The sequence below is a fragment of the Mangifera indica genome, chromosome 3, assembly GCF_011075055.1.
Source record: "Mangifera indica cultivar Alphonso chromosome 3, CATAS_Mindica_2.1, whole genome shotgun sequence".
Taxonomy (NCBI): domain Eukaryota; kingdom Viridiplantae; phylum Streptophyta; class Magnoliopsida; order Sapindales; family Anacardiaceae; genus Mangifera; species Mangifera indica.
The window spans coordinates 4,558,145-4,573,793 of NC_058139.1; the positions used below are offsets into that span (position 1 = coordinate 4,558,145).

The 15,649-nt window shown below is 34.9% G+C and overlaps 3 protein-coding genes across 3 annotated transcripts; 2 read left to right on the top strand and 1 right to left on the bottom strand.

Moving 5' to 3' along the window:
* Nucleotides 1-1,573: 1,573 nt before the first annotated feature.
* Nucleotides 1,574-6,550, top strand: LOC123209937 (phosphatidylserine decarboxylase proenzyme 1, mitochondrial). The gene is made up of 12 exons (XM_044628039.1): nt 1,574-2,034; nt 2,426-2,514; nt 2,641-2,694; nt 2,780-2,845; nt 3,046-3,106; nt 3,281-3,390; nt 3,484-3,737; nt 3,984-4,090; nt 4,534-4,601; nt 5,146-5,223; nt 5,489-5,611; nt 6,059-6,550. The coding sequence occupies exons 1-12, from the start codon at nt 1,875-1,877 to the stop codon at nt 6,209-6,211; spliced, it is 1,323 nt and encodes a 440-aa protein (XP_044483974.1). The 5' UTR covers nt 1,574-1,874; the 3' UTR covers nt 6,212-6,550.
* Nucleotides 6,551-7,501: 951 nt separating this feature from the next.
* Nucleotides 7,502-10,765, top strand: LOC123211937 (formyltetrahydrofolate deformylase 1, mitochondrial-like). Its single transcript, XM_044630922.1, has 8 exons — nt 7,502-7,734; nt 7,957-8,069; nt 8,669-8,819; nt 8,891-8,964; nt 9,046-9,205; nt 9,600-9,698; nt 9,804-9,890; nt 10,489-10,765. Exons 1-8 carry the CDS (start codon nt 7,585-7,587, stop codon nt 10,633-10,635), a joined length of 981 nt encoding a protein of 326 aa, XP_044486857.1. The 5' UTR covers nt 7,502-7,584; the 3' UTR covers nt 10,636-10,765.
* A 491-nt stretch (nt 10,766-11,256) lies between these two features.
* LOC123211936 (VAN3-binding protein) lies at nt 11,257-13,684 on the bottom strand. Its single transcript, XM_044630921.1, has 5 exons — nt 12,743-13,684; nt 12,229-12,616; nt 11,966-12,142; nt 11,766-11,873; nt 11,257-11,685 (listed from the first exon to the last, which is right to left on the bottom strand). The coding sequence occupies exons 1-5, from the start codon at nt 12,986-12,988 to the stop codon at nt 11,447-11,449; spliced, it is 1,158 nt and encodes a 385-aa protein (XP_044486856.1). The 5' UTR covers nt 12,989-13,684; the 3' UTR covers nt 11,257-11,446.
* Between the last annotated feature and the right edge of the window lie 1,965 nt (nt 13,685-15,649).

Below are 15,649 nucleotides of genomic sequence, written 5' to 3' on the forward strand. Positions count from 1 at the left end.
CACCCAAGGTATCTTGTCTTTCCAAGTTTCCTCCCGCTAATTTTGAAAATTTTATTTAAATTTTATTTACCTACTCATAGATTGTTAAAATTAACGGTTTAAAGGGTAAAATCGTTATTTTATATATAATATTAAAATAAATTAAAATTTAATCCAGTTTTCTCCTTAACTCTTAAAAACTAATTATTTCTCCTCTAGGCCAAGTTTTGAAAAATACATTCCCCTAAGGTTTAGTTTTCAATCTTCGATGCTAAATCCGACGTCATCACCAACGCCGAAGCTTTTCCAACACACCACTATACTCCGACGACCTCTTTTCTCTCCCTTGAAAAGTCAGTCGGCCCAGATCTGATGTCGTCTTGGTTTGGGAAGACGAAGAGTTTCGTCGCCCAACAAAGCTCTTCAACTTTTTAGGTGAAGAAGACACTAGATCTAAGCTAATTGGCATTCCAGAGAAGAGAAGAGAGATCGTTGGAGCATGATGGTGCGTCAAGAAAACTTCGTCATCGACGATGGCGTCGAATTTACATTGGGGATTGAAAACTAAACCCTAGTGAGGGGAATGCTATTTTTCAAAACTTGACCTAGGGAAAAATGATTAGTTTTTAGGGGATAGGAAGGGGAAAAGAGATAAAATTTTAAAGGGTAGAGTACTGATAAATTTAACTGCACATGGGTGGGTATTTGGAATTTTTAAAGTTAAGAGAGAGAAAGTGAATGCAGCATACCTTGGGTGGGAACTTGTCCTTTGGCCTAAAACATTTAGTGCTTTTCCTTCGGAGTTGACCGATCCCACCCAAATCTTCAGAAAGTAGCATTGAAAGTAAGGCTAAATGACTATTTTTCACCCAATGTTCATCAGATGACTTTTTTTTTCTAAGAAAGTCAAGCGTTATTTTTAATAATTAAAAAATGATTATATCATTTTATTTAAATATCATAATATAAGTGTTAATGAAAATATTAGTGTCAATTTTTAAAATTTATTCTGAATGACTTAACTTTGGTCAAAAAGAACAATGGGTTTGAGTATTCAAATAAGGTAATTTCAAACCAACCTTTTATTCTCTTTCTTTGTACCATTTAAACAACTTGATCAGCATCAAATCTTAAATAATTCACTAGACAATCTTAGAAATTTAGATATTTAACAGCAATTCATAATCTAACTACTAATCAACATCAATTATTAATCTAATCTAGAAATTTATATGACAACAAATCATAATCCAATCTATTGATCGACATCAAATCTTAATCTAATATAGAAATTAAAGGGCTTGGGGCACAATTGTGAGTAATTGAAATAACTAGATTGATATGGAGAGGAATTTCAAATTTAATTGTTTTGCATTAGGAGGCCTTAAATGTAGTTATTTGAAATAATTCCTTGAAATTTCAGTAAGAATTTGGCTAACCTCTTACAATACAATAGAGGAGATGCTAATTGTAAGTATATGGGAAGTGAACGACAATTTGATGGTAGAATAAACATCAAGGAAGTTAAAAAGTTAACCTTTTTTTTTTTTTTTTTTTCGAGTGGTTGAATAATAAACGACATGTCGTTCAAAGGTCATCTAACTTTTCCGGTTGTGGTGTAGAATGAGAGACAAAAACAGCGGTGTAGAATGAGAGGCAAAACAGCGGTTCATTGCCGCTCTCAGTTTAACTTAAACAAGTGATCAGGGTTTGAAATCGGAAACCAACTTCTGATTGCAGACTCACAAAAGTGACAAAACGGCAGCTTGTCTCTCCATTTTAAACAGTCCTTCGCATTTCAGCGCAGACACAATATCTACCACTCGAAATTCAAGAAGCACTATCCAAATAAACCCTGGCTAAAGAGCATCTTCAGCTAAAGCCACCAAACGGAAATGAAATTTCGATATTCCCATAAAGCGTTTGTTTTTCCTCATCATTTATGGCAATACGAGCGACATCACTGCCGTCAATTTTCTACTTCTTTTGTGAAGAAGCTCTTTACAACGTCTCGAGTTCGAGCGTCTTCTAGTGGCGGCACAAACAATGGTCAAGGTCATTCTTCTTCTTCTTTCAATGTTAGCTGTTTGTTCATTAAACAGACGTACGGATATTGAATTTTAGGTTATCATGTTCTCTACTGGTTCAGCGGTTCATTGTTCACATATTTGTAAGCTATATTCTTATTTGTAGAATATCTATGTTGAACAGGATGCACTGAAATTTTGTATCTAATTTATATAATTCCATAAAAGTATGTGAGAAGAGATTTATATTTTAGAATAGAAATTTAAATTTCTAAAAAATTTATTTGATTGACTATGAAATTACTTATTTTTGTACTATAAGTCATCCAATTTAACCAATGGCTTCTATAAAAGCATGATAACTATGCTGGTACTTTGTCTGCTTGTGGTAGATTTTGACAAGAAACATTGTTGTGCAGGCAATATGTTCCTGGTACCTGGTGCCACAGTTGCCACTTTACTTATGCTTGGTGCTCTTCATGCTCGCAGGCTCTATGATGATAAGAAGGTACATATTGGTTTTGTATTTTTGATAAATTGATATGGTAGTAGTAACTTGCATACCATGCAAAGCATTTTAGGAGTTTTATTGGTTGTATATTTTTTTTACATAATTCAATTTCATTGGTGCTAGATTGAAGAGATACGAGAGAAAGGGGCTGACTTTGAATTCAAACCTGACGTAAAAGTAAATTTTCTGTCAATATCTAAAATGTGTTTTAAGCTCCATACGGATTTCATGTCTAACTTTTACACAACATTGCCAACTTCAGGCTACATTTCTGAGAATGCTACCTCTTCGTGCCATTTCTAGGTTTTGGGGCTTCCTGACAAGTGTGGTAAGCTTTCTTCACAATGTATAGGTGAAAAACTTTTAACTCTCTTAGGCTATTTGTATCTGAGTTAATTTTTGGTTCTCTTGATTTCCTAAGTCATATCAGAGTTCAAATTAGTTTCTGATTCCGATGTACCTCATCTGTCTTGGATTCACCTGAAGATCATGATTGTTTTATGAATTTATATGCTTACTTATTTTCAGGAATTTCCTGTCTGGATGCGTCCTTATGTTTATAAAGCATGGGCTCGGGCATTCCATTCAAGTATGATTGTTTACTATTTATTCTTTTTTCTATTTCTTTTTCTTGATAACTTGATATAGCTATCTCACAAGTGTTCATAGAGGTTTATTCTGATGTTGAAAGTGGTATGATACATGTTTGATCTTTGTTTGTGTAAATGATATATGGATAAAGGCTTTCCTGCTTGTGTTACAGACCTGGAAGAAGCAGCTCTGCCTCTGGATGAGTATGCTTCTTTAAGAGAATTCTTTGTTCGTACCCTGAAACAAGGTTCCAGGCCTATTGATCAGGATCCTAAGTGTCTGGTAACTGGTAACTAGCACCTTGGATATCCATTATATCTGTGGAGTTTGCTAATTGTTCTACACATTTTTTTATTATGATTCATGCATTGCTAGGTAAGTCCTGTAGATGGTACTATACTAAGATTTGGAGAGTTGAAAGGGATTGGTGCTATGATTGATCAAGTTAAAGGGTTTTCGTATTCCGTTTCTTCTCTTCTTGGTGCTAGCACCGTTCTTCCCATGATAGCTGAAGGTGAAATGCATGAAGAGAGTAGTGAACAAGAAAACATTCTGGTAGACAACACTAAGAAGTCATGGTGGAGAATTTCATTAGCTACTCCCAAAGTCCAGGACAACATGTCAGCATGGTAATTTCAAATCATATGCTAATTATTGTTTTGATAACAAAGTAATTTCAAATCATATGCCAATTATTGTTTTGATAACAATTATTAACTTAAAGTACATAAAGAATCTGTTTTTGGTTGATTGAACAATGAAATATAATTGTCCGATTACTTTGTAGCATGGTACTATAAGCAGTACATGATTGATTGCTACCTGAGCTGAACATATGTGCAGATTTCATTTGTTTTTAAAATCTTTAAATGCAGTCCAATGAGAGGCCTTTATTACTGTGTGATATACTTGAAGCCTGGAGACTACCATCGAATACACTCACCGGTTGATTGGAATGTTCTAGTTCGTCGGCATTTTTCAGGTAACTGTATTCCTTCATGTTTGTTACACCAAGTAGTCTTTGTTGATGGTTCTAATATACAGGGGTCGGTAGGAGAAAGTCGTTATCGATTATTATTTCTCATATTGAAGGAGGAAGGCCATAAAAGGCTAAAATTATGGTTAGCAGGAGTATGTGTTTGGTTTGTGACCTTCTGAGTTAGCAAAAGAACTTTACTTTTTTGGTTTGGGACGCAAAAGTGTAATTATGTTCTCTAATGATATCTATGTTTTATCTTTTGTGGCCATTTTATCTGTTCTGTGCTACCTCCTTTTCCCTTAAAATAAAGAAATCTGTGCACCCTTTGTTTACAGATGCTTGTACTTTCGTTTGTCAAACTTTTTGTTCTCACTGGACATTCCTACAATGATTTTTTTCCTTCTAATATTTTAATTTTAATTCATGTATAATTCATTATTTTGCAGGTCGCCTCTTTCCTTTGAACGAACGTGCAACAAGAACAATTAGAAATCTTTATGTTGAGAATGAAAGGGTTATTTTCTTTCTTCATCTTATCCTTTTTTTTTTTTTTTTCTTTTTAAAAACCAGGCATGAAGGTTTTGGAACAACCTCACAGTTTTCAATTCTACTTTATTGGTTTTTTGTTTATCTTATTATTATAGGATTTATGCTTGTTTCAGCTCTTGTATTTTGAAATTTTCCTATATGTTATCATTGAAAGAGGAGATTAGGAAGAACCATAATTATGTACAAAGTGCAGATGAATAGAATTGATAAGATGGGAACAGTTGCATCTTATCTTCACTCTATTTATCTTTTAGTCTTGGTTCTAGTTTTCTGTTCTCAGCTGCAGTGGATTGTTTTGTAGTTCAGTATCATTAAATTTCCGGGTACTGATTATCTTTTTATCTCTTGAATATTTTGAAATGTTTCTAATTTTCTTTTTTTTTTTTTTTTTTTTTTCAAATTGCTAATGAGTTCAGATTGCAACTAGTGGATATGCTTCACTTGTCTATCCTATCTTTCTTACTAGATTTGAATTTTCAACAATTAGCTTTGTAATTTTTTGCCTCTAGGTTGTGCTTGAAGGTCTGTGGCAAGAAGGGTATATGGCAATTGCTGCAATTGGAGCAACTACTATCGGATCAATTGAGGTTAGGACCCCTTACCCCAAACCATTGAGCTAATTTTCACAGAAAAAAGAATTTGCAAAAATGACATATGCTTGCATGAGCTCACAGTCACACACAATGTGGAATGAACAATTAAACAATGCTGAACCACTGCGGTTTTATTCATCTCAAAAAGTCAGAAATTCTAGGCCCGAGGTCACTGTATGCCACCAAGACAATTCGTGCATTTAGTGATTCTCCCATTTGAGCTTCTATCATTGACTTTTGGTTTAAATAACTATGGCAGCTTTTCATTGAACCAGAACTCAAGACAAACCAGCCAAGAAAGAAGTTATTGCACTCTGAGCCTCCAGAAGAACGGGTGTATGAACCTGAAGGTGTCGGAATGTTGGTTAAGAAAGGAGATGAGGTTAGACATGCACATGGAATGTGGACTTTCTGAATTGTGTGCTTGTTGATTTATTTTAGTTCTGGAAGTGAAGAAATCTGGTTTTTGGAATAATCCTGGACTCTGATGGGAGTTTTTGGAGCACGCCAGTATAATTTAATAGATTTTAACTAATAGCACACATTAATTGATAGCATATTTGATTTTTTTGCTGGATTAAAATATAAATAAACTAATATTTAAAATTTTGTTCTAACTGTGTGAATCCTTTTTCCCAGTTAATTATAACTGCGAATTCCAAGATATAAAGTATATCAATCTTTAGCAGAGTTATATTTATTCTCTTAACAATTATTGTTCATATTGAGAAGAATTAGATTCGTAGTTTTGCTAATTGTAAGTTATTTATATTAAATTAGTAAATGAGGTTCATAATTTTTTTTGTCCTCCCTGCTTCAACCTATCCAGGTGGCTGCCTTCAACATGGGATCAACAGTTGTGCTTGTCTTCCAAGCCCCAACTTTGAAATCACTTGAAAGTAACAATACTTTGCCACAGTTCAATTTTAGTATCAAACGAGGAGATAAGATTAGAGTTGGCGAAGCAGTGGGAAGGTGGTGAGATTCTTGCAACTGATCATGGTTGTATACTGTTGAATTTGTATGCTGTGAATATGATGCTCTTCTGATGGGCATGGTTTTAGATTATTTATGCCCTAGTAAGGGGGGAATGTTGTTTGTCCCATAGGTCCCTTGTTCAGCTCAATGTTGAACAAAGGAAAAGCTCCATATTGTGGTCTACAAAATTCTATTTGGCTTGACTAGGCATTCAATTGGGCCCTTTGTTTTTTTTTTTTTTTTTTGGAGAATCCGATTGAGCTTTATAGTTCAGAGAAGCAGAAATGTTTGAATGATTTATGATCTAATTGTTAACAAATGATCTTTCGTTTTCTTTGGGCTATTGGCATCCTTTTTATTTGGTACCCTTTTTGTTTGAACACATGAACCAAATCTTTTTGATTTGTTGTAGTTTCTCTTTCAATACCTGATTTATTTTTTGATGAACCAAAAAAATAAGGTTAATAGGGTAATCAAAGACACACCGTAAAAGTTTATTTTATCATTCAAATATAGATCTAAGTAAATAAAAACACAAAAATAAAAAATAAAAAATTAACCCTAATATTTAAAAAAAAGAGTATAAAATTTGTTTAATAATAATTTTAAAATATTCACCATCTAAATAAATTATTTTATATAGATAAATTTAATATCTAACAATTGTCATATGATAAAAATCAATATTCATCATCAAATGAATAAAGTAACTAACATATGTTTCTCCCTTCTTATACTATGGTTGAAGATTCTAAAATCGGATACTTAATGTGTGAGTAATTAGTTAGACAGATGAATATGAGAAGGGTTTTTTTTTTTGTGTTTTTCAAATTATGAGTGATAGCCAATATTATATTGCAACAAACTGATTGGATATATAATTATGGAAACCGATAGAAAAACCTGCTAATTTGCCAAAAAAATAGATAGTGATATGAATTATCAAATTTTTATAATTAAGATAATTAGATATTATTTTTAATGATACGTTAATAGGTCATATATTATCACATCATTATTGTAAATATTTGAAAATATACTTATTATTGTTTTATTGATTTTAATAATGTAAAATTAAAATATTTATTTCTAAATTCATTTTTCAAAAAATAATGTAAAAATCATAAATAGAGCAAATATCAAGATATAATAGACGTTAAACAAGCGAAAAATTGACAAATATTTTAACCACACCTATTGATCCACCAAACATTTTAGACCAACCATGTTCGCCCACGTGTCGGCACGAGATTCCCAATCCCATAGCGGTTTGGTGAGAAAACAAAACAAATGAAAAATTATGTGGCTTCCACTAACCGAACTTGAGTTGCGGTAAGGCCACCAGGCAAGTTCGGGGCTCGGCGGTCAGAGAGAGAAATGACTCTCTTACGAAGAGCTTCTGCAAGCCTCCCTCCAGTTGTTCAATTTATAAACAGGCCAATCCATTCATTGAAACTCACAGGAGAGCCCCCTGACTCCTCTTCCTCTCCGACTCTTACCCATGGCATACATGTATTCCACTGCCCTGTAAGTCTTTTACCTCACCTACTTACTTTCATGCCGCCATTGTTCTTTTGGGTTGCGGAGAAACAATAGTAATTAAATTTCCTAGCTTTCCCATTTTTCTTTATTTTATGAATTGAATAAAAAACAATGTATGTGTTTTCCATTAATTGTTTTATCACCGGACGGTGGACTACTGTTGTGGTTGTTTTGGTAGTTGCTAATTTGAGTTGTTTTATAATTTAGGATGTAGTGGGGATTGTAGCGAAGCTATCCGAGTGTATTGCTTCAAGAGGGGGAAACATACTAGGAGCTGATGTTTTCGTGCCCGAAAACAAGACTGTCTTCTATTCCAGAAGGTCCCTCTATTGGTTTCTTTCTTTAATTTACTCGGAGCATGTTTCTTTTAGTTTTATATATATATATGTAATATTCATTTGTTTACTTAATGATAGTGGGTTCTTTCTTTGAAGAGATTGATTTTGTTGGGAATAGATTTTCCTTGGTTGTTTGATTCTGAATGACAGCAGGAACAATCGGTTACACTTACTTGTCTGATCTTATTATTTAGGTTTTTAATTTGTATAGGATTGGAACTTCGTAGTTTGTATCGTAAAATATTTCTTCTTGTTATAATTGCCATGCATTTTTTGAACTTATGAAATGGATTATGTAATCCAGATATTATACTCCGTTGTTAGGCTTACTGGGTTTTGTATGTATCACCACATTTGTGCCAGAACTAAATATTGTTCAGATGCTAATGAGTGAATCTGCAAGATTTGGTCCCATTCGTTATCACTTTCTTTGAAAATGTCAAGGAGGTGGTGATGGCTTGGATTTGATTATGCATTAGTCTGTCTGATGCTGACTGTACTTTTTGCAATTAGTTGATTATAGTATTTGATCTATCTGAATCACAGATGATACTGAACTCCCATTGTGTGTAATGTGGCAGTGAGTTTATTTTCGACCCTGTTTTATGGCCACGAGAACAAATGGATGAGGACTTCTCCAAGCTGTCAAAAATGTTCAATGCTATGAGATCTATAGTCCGAGTGCCTGATAAAGACCCCAAATATAAGATTGCAGTTCTTGCTTCAAAGCAGGTATGTTTTGTTACTTTGGTGACGAATTTATTTAAGTTCATGATTAAAGCTAATCTGGCTTCTACCTGCAGGATCACTGCCTAGCCGATTTATTGCATGGATGGCAGGATCGTAGGCTTCCAGTTGATATAACTTGTGTGATAAGGTGAAGCTCAAGAAAATTTCATTTTCTTTAGCTGATCATTTTTATTTCATGAGTGCTTATTACAGCCTTATTATTTGACAGTAATCATGATAGAGGTCCAAACACCCATGTGATTCGCATTCTTGAAAGGCTTGGCATTCCTTATCATTATTTGCGGACAACCAAAGAGAATAAAAGGGAAGAAGAGATTTTGCAATTGGTTCAGAATACTGATTTTCTAGTACTAGCCAGGTACATGCAGGTAAATCCAAATAAGTTTCTAAGTTGCTCACCATTTTATATGCATGTTTCTTACCGGGCAAGAAAAAATGCAGGTTAATGTTTTAAATGCAAGTTCAGAATGATATTGAAGGAATGAACTTTTTTTTTCTTCCCTCTATCCTGCACATCAGCATATCCACTTTGAAATTGCAGAAGAATGTTGTAGTTTCTATTCTTTTTGGTATTCACCTCCTAAATTCAGAAATTTAGGCCCATTTCCATTGTGCATTGGCTGGTTGATAGTAGGGGTCCATTGAGTAAAATATATATCGCACACTTTCCACTGTGGAAATAGGATTGTTCAAATTCTGCACTTTGTACAGAACTGTTTATGCAATTGAATCAATACTAGAATATCCATAATTTTTCTGCAGATATTGTCAGGTAATTTCTTAAGGAGTTATGGGAAGGATGTAATTAACATTCACCATGGCCTCTTGCCATCATTTAAGGGTGGTAATCCATCTAAACAGGTTAGTTATTTTCATTTTATTATGATTGAAGATGTCATTGTTATAACAATTTCAGTTTTTCCACCCTGACTCCATAAATGTTTAATTGCTAGATCATGTTTGCAGGCTTTTGATGCTGGTGTTAAATTGATTGGTGCAACAAGTCACTTTGTAACTGAAGAACTTGATGAAGGGCCTATTATTGAACAGATGGTGATTATTGTGTTCTTTTTATACTGTTTTAAGTATTGCATTCATTCTATGGTTGGCTTGTCAAACATTGGTACATGTTCTCATTATCTAGGTTGCTATAGTTGGTTAAGAGTCGCTTGTTTATGGCTGTTTAGGGTATGATCCAATCTAAGATGAAACCTTCATCAAACTAGACCTGGGGTGAGAGAAGTTTATCTAATTTTGGAAATAACATCAACAACATTTTATACATGGCTACCTTTTAAAATTTTGGTACAGGTGCTACTACCCTGGGATTGCATATATTAGTTTTGTTCAGTTGTCTGCTGCTATTTAAATTACAATAAAATCTAAGGTGAAAACCTACTTACAACTGTACATGACATAAGAAGTTTTTGAGGTTCAAGATAAAGCAACAAGAACCCACAGGCCATTTGTTGCCTCCAAGCTGGTTTTATAATTCTGGTTAGTCATGCTAGTATCTCTGAAGCAGGGTGCCGTTGTGGAGACAGTTCTAATGTTTAGCATTTTGTGGACTCAAATTAGTTCTGTTTATTTACTGTTTAAAATTAATTGATCATATACTTTCTAACAAGCCCCTAAACTTTTTTTTTTGCAGGTTGAGAGAGTTTCCCATAGAGATAATATCCAAAGTTTTGTACAGAAATCTGAGGACCTTGAGAAACGGTGTCTTACGAAGGCTATAAAATCATACTGTGAACTTCGAGTGTTACCTTATGAGGTAAACAAGACTGTTGTATTTTAAGGGGAGAGGAAAAAAAGATGGCTAATGAAGTTGCAAAGGCTAGCTCTGTACATAGATTATATAATTTTCTCAAAGTATTCAATCCTGATGTCACTTTAAATATACAAACACATGAAATTTCGTTGGTAAAGTTTTATCTTTTTTCCATCTCAGCAAACATTTTATGATAATCATTTGTCACAGTAATTTGAATCATCATTTTGAAATTCGTTGTAATATTTTTAAACGATGCTTAATGCTCATCCTGGCACCCGATTTTTTGTTCTTTGAATTAATGTTCATCTTTTATAGAATGGGATTAGGTGGTGGCCTGGTGGCTTTGATCTATCAGTATACGGAGCTTTATGTAGTCTGTTTGTGTGTAGGCCTGGTGGCTTTGATCTACCAGTGGCATTAGGTAATCTGCAAAGAGAGATCAAGGATTAGACCCACCATCTCCACATCACATGCGGACCATGAGAATTGTTTAATGACATTCAATCTGTAAAAATCATTGAATCTAAATGTGGATTTGGTTTATTGTTCAATTATATATTTTTAAATGAACTTATCTTCTCTTAAGGATTCAGATTGCAGCTTTAGCTTCATGGAAACTATTTCAAATGGGGAAAAAAATGGAAGTGAGAATTTAAAAGTAATATTACATAAAATAGTGTGAATATTATATGCACATAAGCACAACAAATTTCATTGCTCCTGTGAATATTATGTCACTATAACAAAAGAGTATATCCATACTTTAAGACATTTAAGCATAATATAACACTATGCCTGTCCTATTATTGGACTTTATCCACAAGCATCTGTTAAACTATGTGCTATTATTGATACTCAAAGACTCTAAAGAGAGCTCAGTTGGTTCAAGACTATTTACTTGACGGAGAAGATTTTGAATCCCATCAACCCATCTTTGTTTATGGATTTTACTCTTGCACTTGAACTCTAATAGACCCTGTGCGGTTTTCAGGCCGAAATACACTTCGTCAGAAATTTCCCTTTTTTTCTTGTACGGCCAAGCACTACTTTCATCACACACTCCATAGACAATACCTAGTCACAAAGCAGCACATTCATATGTTAGCTAATGAACAAATTCTGATAGCTGTGATGGATAATAGTAAACTGCTTACATTTGTTCTTCTTGGAGAAGGCTCCTCCTACATGTTTGCTTTTGAGAGTAACTATGACCTGAGATTTCTTGTTGATGTAAACTGAGACGAACTTCCACCGCAACACCCCTGCAAATAGCAATAACAAGAAGTCTAGATTTTTTTTCTTTCAAAACTGAAAAGAGATAGCTTTGATATCCTCAAATTCAAAGCCCAGTTACCTTTTCTGGTGTGTTGCAGAAGTTCACCGGCACAAGGGGGACCATGTTCCTCCGATTGACTGAGAAAAGCATCTGGCCAATGAGTTTCTGCTATACCCTTTTCATAAGGACTTATAGATGCATTCTTCCTTGCTTCTTTTGGCAGTCTTGCTTTCAGAGCTGCTTCTCCTCTCAAGGCTATTTTAATGAAGGAAAATATGATGGGCACCGTTAAAATTTCATTTTGATCACTGATTTATGTAGCTCAAAGATATTGCAACTACCTGTTGCAGCTGCTGCCGTAAGAGTCATCAGATCTCCTGGAGTTTGAATGTCCACTGCTGATCTCACAACAGAGGCCACACGATCATGATCAGCTCCAGCTGATTCAGCTATTTCAATGCAGTGTGATGCCAAGAGCTCAGTAGCCGAAGCTAACGCCATGCCCATTTTCGAGCTTGAGCCTGAGCCATCGGAGGTTCCCGCTGAAGCCACAGCTGCCAAGGCTGCCGCTAGTCCAGCAATAGAGATGGCAGAGTGCATGCGAGCATTTTCAACACGGGCCTTGTCTTTCTTCTTCAACTTGCTAGACGAGAGCTCCTTGTGGTGGTGGAACCATTTCCCAATCGATCCTGTTCTCCGACCATTTCCTGAGCTCAACGTATTGCCCGACTGCAACAGTGAAGAAAAGAATCAGAAATGACTAATTGCTTCAACTCTTCCTCAGCCATTAAAACCATGAAAGTCAAGAAAAACAAGGAGACGCCAAAGAATAAAAATCTCAGGAGAGTAACTTACAATTTGTGCAGCTTGAAGTGTGCCTGGCATTGCAAGAAAACTGTTGCCAAGTGAAAACTGTTTTTGTTTCTGAGCAATAGCTTTTGATATTTCTGAAGCTGAAAGACTCCATGATCTGGACAGGAATTCCATTGGCTCTCTGGGTGTTTGTGGCTGAGGGATAGAAGGCAAAGATGAAACCACTTTCAGTTCTCCATCTTCCTCTGGGACAGAAAAAGAGCCATCTGAATAGAGCCCATTTGCCATTTACTTTCTGTATCTTGTTATAAGACTTTGAATTGCCGTAATCAAATCCCTTTAGTGGCAAGTAGTAGCTGCTTAGACAGCAATATCAGTTGCTTAAATTGATGACCCAAGAGACAACCACTGGCCTTTTGAACTTATAAGCAAGTCACCGCGTAACCAGCTACTTGAAAGTACCTGTTTTTAATTTTTTTTTTTTTCTTGAGTAATTTCTGAAGCAAAGGTGGGTTGATTGTTGAATAAGTATGAGTCAAATGAAGACGACCCAACTGGTGGTCCAGAAAGGAAAATCAAAAGGGAAAAAAGAAACCTCAAGAATTTTGAAAAGATTGATTCACTCTGTCGAAAGCAAAAAACTTAAAAAGCCATTCTCTCTAAAAACACAAAAAAGTCACACTCGAGTGTCAAAAAGACTTGCACGACTAAACCAAAAGCTAAACTTTCATTACAATGAATAGACCCATCATCTTCTCTAACAAAAGCTTCTTGTATATAGAGTTTATAGACCCAGAAAGAACAGTAAGACCGAATAGAATACATAGAAAATTTCAAAATCTAGTTGCTTTCAATCTCCATGAATTCAGTTAACGTTTAATCAATAAAAAATTTTACGGTCTTACAGACAAAACAGAGTTCACAAAACTCGAAAAATATGACGAGTAGAAGGAACAAAATGAGAACATTATCCTGGATAAACGGGGTTGGTTTCTTTACAATCATACAATTAAGGAACATGTATCTATAATAAAACATTTGATTAATTTTAAGTTATATTATTGTCTACTATGAGACGAATTGGGTTCTCTTTTTTTTAATGGGTTTAGCGCCCTATGACTATCGGTTGTTGGCAGCTTGAAAAGAGTGCGCGTGACCGGCCAATGGCTGTGCACGAACCGTGTATGGGCGGTAGGGACGGTTCTGAATTTTCTTTTTCATCTTGCTGATGTTGTGGATGCATGCCAAAATTCATATCATAGATAATTGAAATTGTTTTGTATTTTTTTTCCCTTAGATACGCTTCACTAATGGGAAGCCTTGCATTAATAATTTGCTAAGAATTGTTAATAGATTCAAGTTCATAATAACCATTGTACTTCCCAATTTTTAAACATATATCTCAGAATTTGTACTAATTAATGGAAGATATATACCCAACTCAAAGGGTTCCCAATTATTTGCCTGCATGTACTGAGGATGCCTGGTTGAGTTTCGACAAAATGCAAAGTCAAGGCGTGAAGCTATGAAAGATAACAATTATATTCCAGTAGAAAGGGCAAAACTTTTGGCTGCAGGACTGACCTTTATCATAACATTTTGAGGTATCAAAATCATATATCTCAAAGGCAAGAAACAAGCTCTAGCTTCTTCATAGCTATTTTTAGTGATAAATTATCTCAATGGATTCTCCATCACGCATGTGGTACGTGGTCGGCGTTGAGCTGAAAAACATGCAGCACCCAACAACACAGTTGTGAGATATAAAATGGAGACTTCCGGTGTCTCCAATCAACATATTCTCTTTATTGCCAACCATGGTCATTCTATTTCAACTATACGTACAAAACAGCTCCCTATCATTACAAATATACCAAAAGCAACAAAAATAAAGCTTCTATAGGACTTAGGCAAAGATAGACAGACAAAAGTCATCTCTTAATCTCTGACTCATTAACAAAAATAGTCAACAATTGAGAGACTAGTCTATTAAACTCATCTTCCATCTTCAGAGAATAAAGATTCATCTTTAAACACAGTCTATTAGCCAATGACTTTCGCACATAAATGCCTTCAAGCTTATTCTACAAACCCTTCGGTGTAATCTTGGTTAACACAGTATACTTTATCTTTAGGGCTAGGGCCAATGTATTTGTACTAAAAACCAACTTCAATTTCTAACAAAGTTCACTTGTTGCTTAAGACTAGAAAGCAATGGAGTAACCAATTTGCCAAAACCGAAGCATATTTTAGATGGAGTTGTGAGGTCCATTGAGAAGCCTACCAACCGCGTAAACTAAACAGGTTTTTAACGTGAATAGCTGCATCATTCAGTCGGTTATTCGCTCCAACCAATCCTTGTCCACAGCATTGATGGTCCCAAGATGTTTTCTAGATAGTTATCACTCTCATTTGACACCGCCATTACAAGACAACGATGATTTTCACTTTCAAGTGTCGAAGCTGATTAAGAAACTGATACACTAATTTTGTCTTAAGCTTCCCAGTGCCACTTACTGTAATGTCCACCTCATGCTGTTTACATTTGATTTATAAAAAAAAAAAAAAAAAAAAGGGCCCTTGACAAAACGATTTATCACGGAAATAATTGAGTCAAATTAGGCTGCAAAGGCTGTACCAAATATCAAGTACCAGTCGAAATCGAAATTTCCCTCTTGCCACAAATGTCATATATGCGTTGGCCACCGACGTAATTTGCCAGGCTGCCAGCCATGGCACTTGAACGAACTACACATTTTAATTTATAGAAAATTGTCACATTGATGTTTCTATTTCACAGTTTCTTCTGGTTTGCGAATTTCAGTTGGAAGGAGGGTATTCATAGAACTTATCTTAAAAGCATCTTCTAACTACGGCCCTTACCTTTTTGTAACTGCAAAAAGCAGAGAAGGGGCCCTAGTTTTCATGATATGAGAGAGACATTCAATC

Bases quoted from the DNA above. Each gene is read 5' to 3' on its own strand.
- LOC123211936 (XM_044630921.1), bottom strand. From the start codon at position 12,988: ATGGCAAATGGGCTCTATTCAGATGGCTCTTTTTCTGTCCCAGAGGAA. The intron at 12,617-12,742 runs GTAAGTTACTCT...TCACTGTTGCAG, and splicing joins CACTTCAAGCTGCACAAATT to TCGGGCAATACGTTGAGCTC. The intron at 11,686-11,765 runs GTAAGCAGTTTA...CTTTGTGACTAG, and splicing joins CTTCTCCAAGAAGAACAAAT to GTATTGTCTATGGAGTGTGT.
- LOC123211937 (XM_044630922.1), top strand. From the start codon at position 7,585: ATGACTCTCTTACGAAGAGCTTCTGCAAGCCTCCCTCCAGTTGTTCAA. The intron at 8,820-8,890 runs GTATGTTTTGTT...TTCTACCTGCAG, and splicing joins CAGTTCTTGCTTCAAAGCAG to GATCACTGCCTAGCCGATTT. The intron at 9,891-10,488 runs GTGATTATTGTG...TTTTTTTTGCAG, and splicing joins GGCCTATTATTGAACAGATG to GTTGAGAGAGTTTCCCATAG.
- LOC123209937 (XM_044628039.1), top strand. From the start codon at position 1,875: ATGAAATTTCGATATTCCCATAAAGCGTTTGTTTTTCCTCATCATTTA. The intron at 2,035-2,425 runs GTCATTCTTCTT...ATTGTTGTGCAG, and splicing joins CGGCACAAACAATGGTCAAG to GCAATATGTTCCTGGTACCT. The intron at 4,602-5,145 runs GTTATTTTCTTT...TTTTGCCTCTAG, and splicing joins TTTATGTTGAGAATGAAAGG to GTTGTGCTTGAAGGTCTGTG.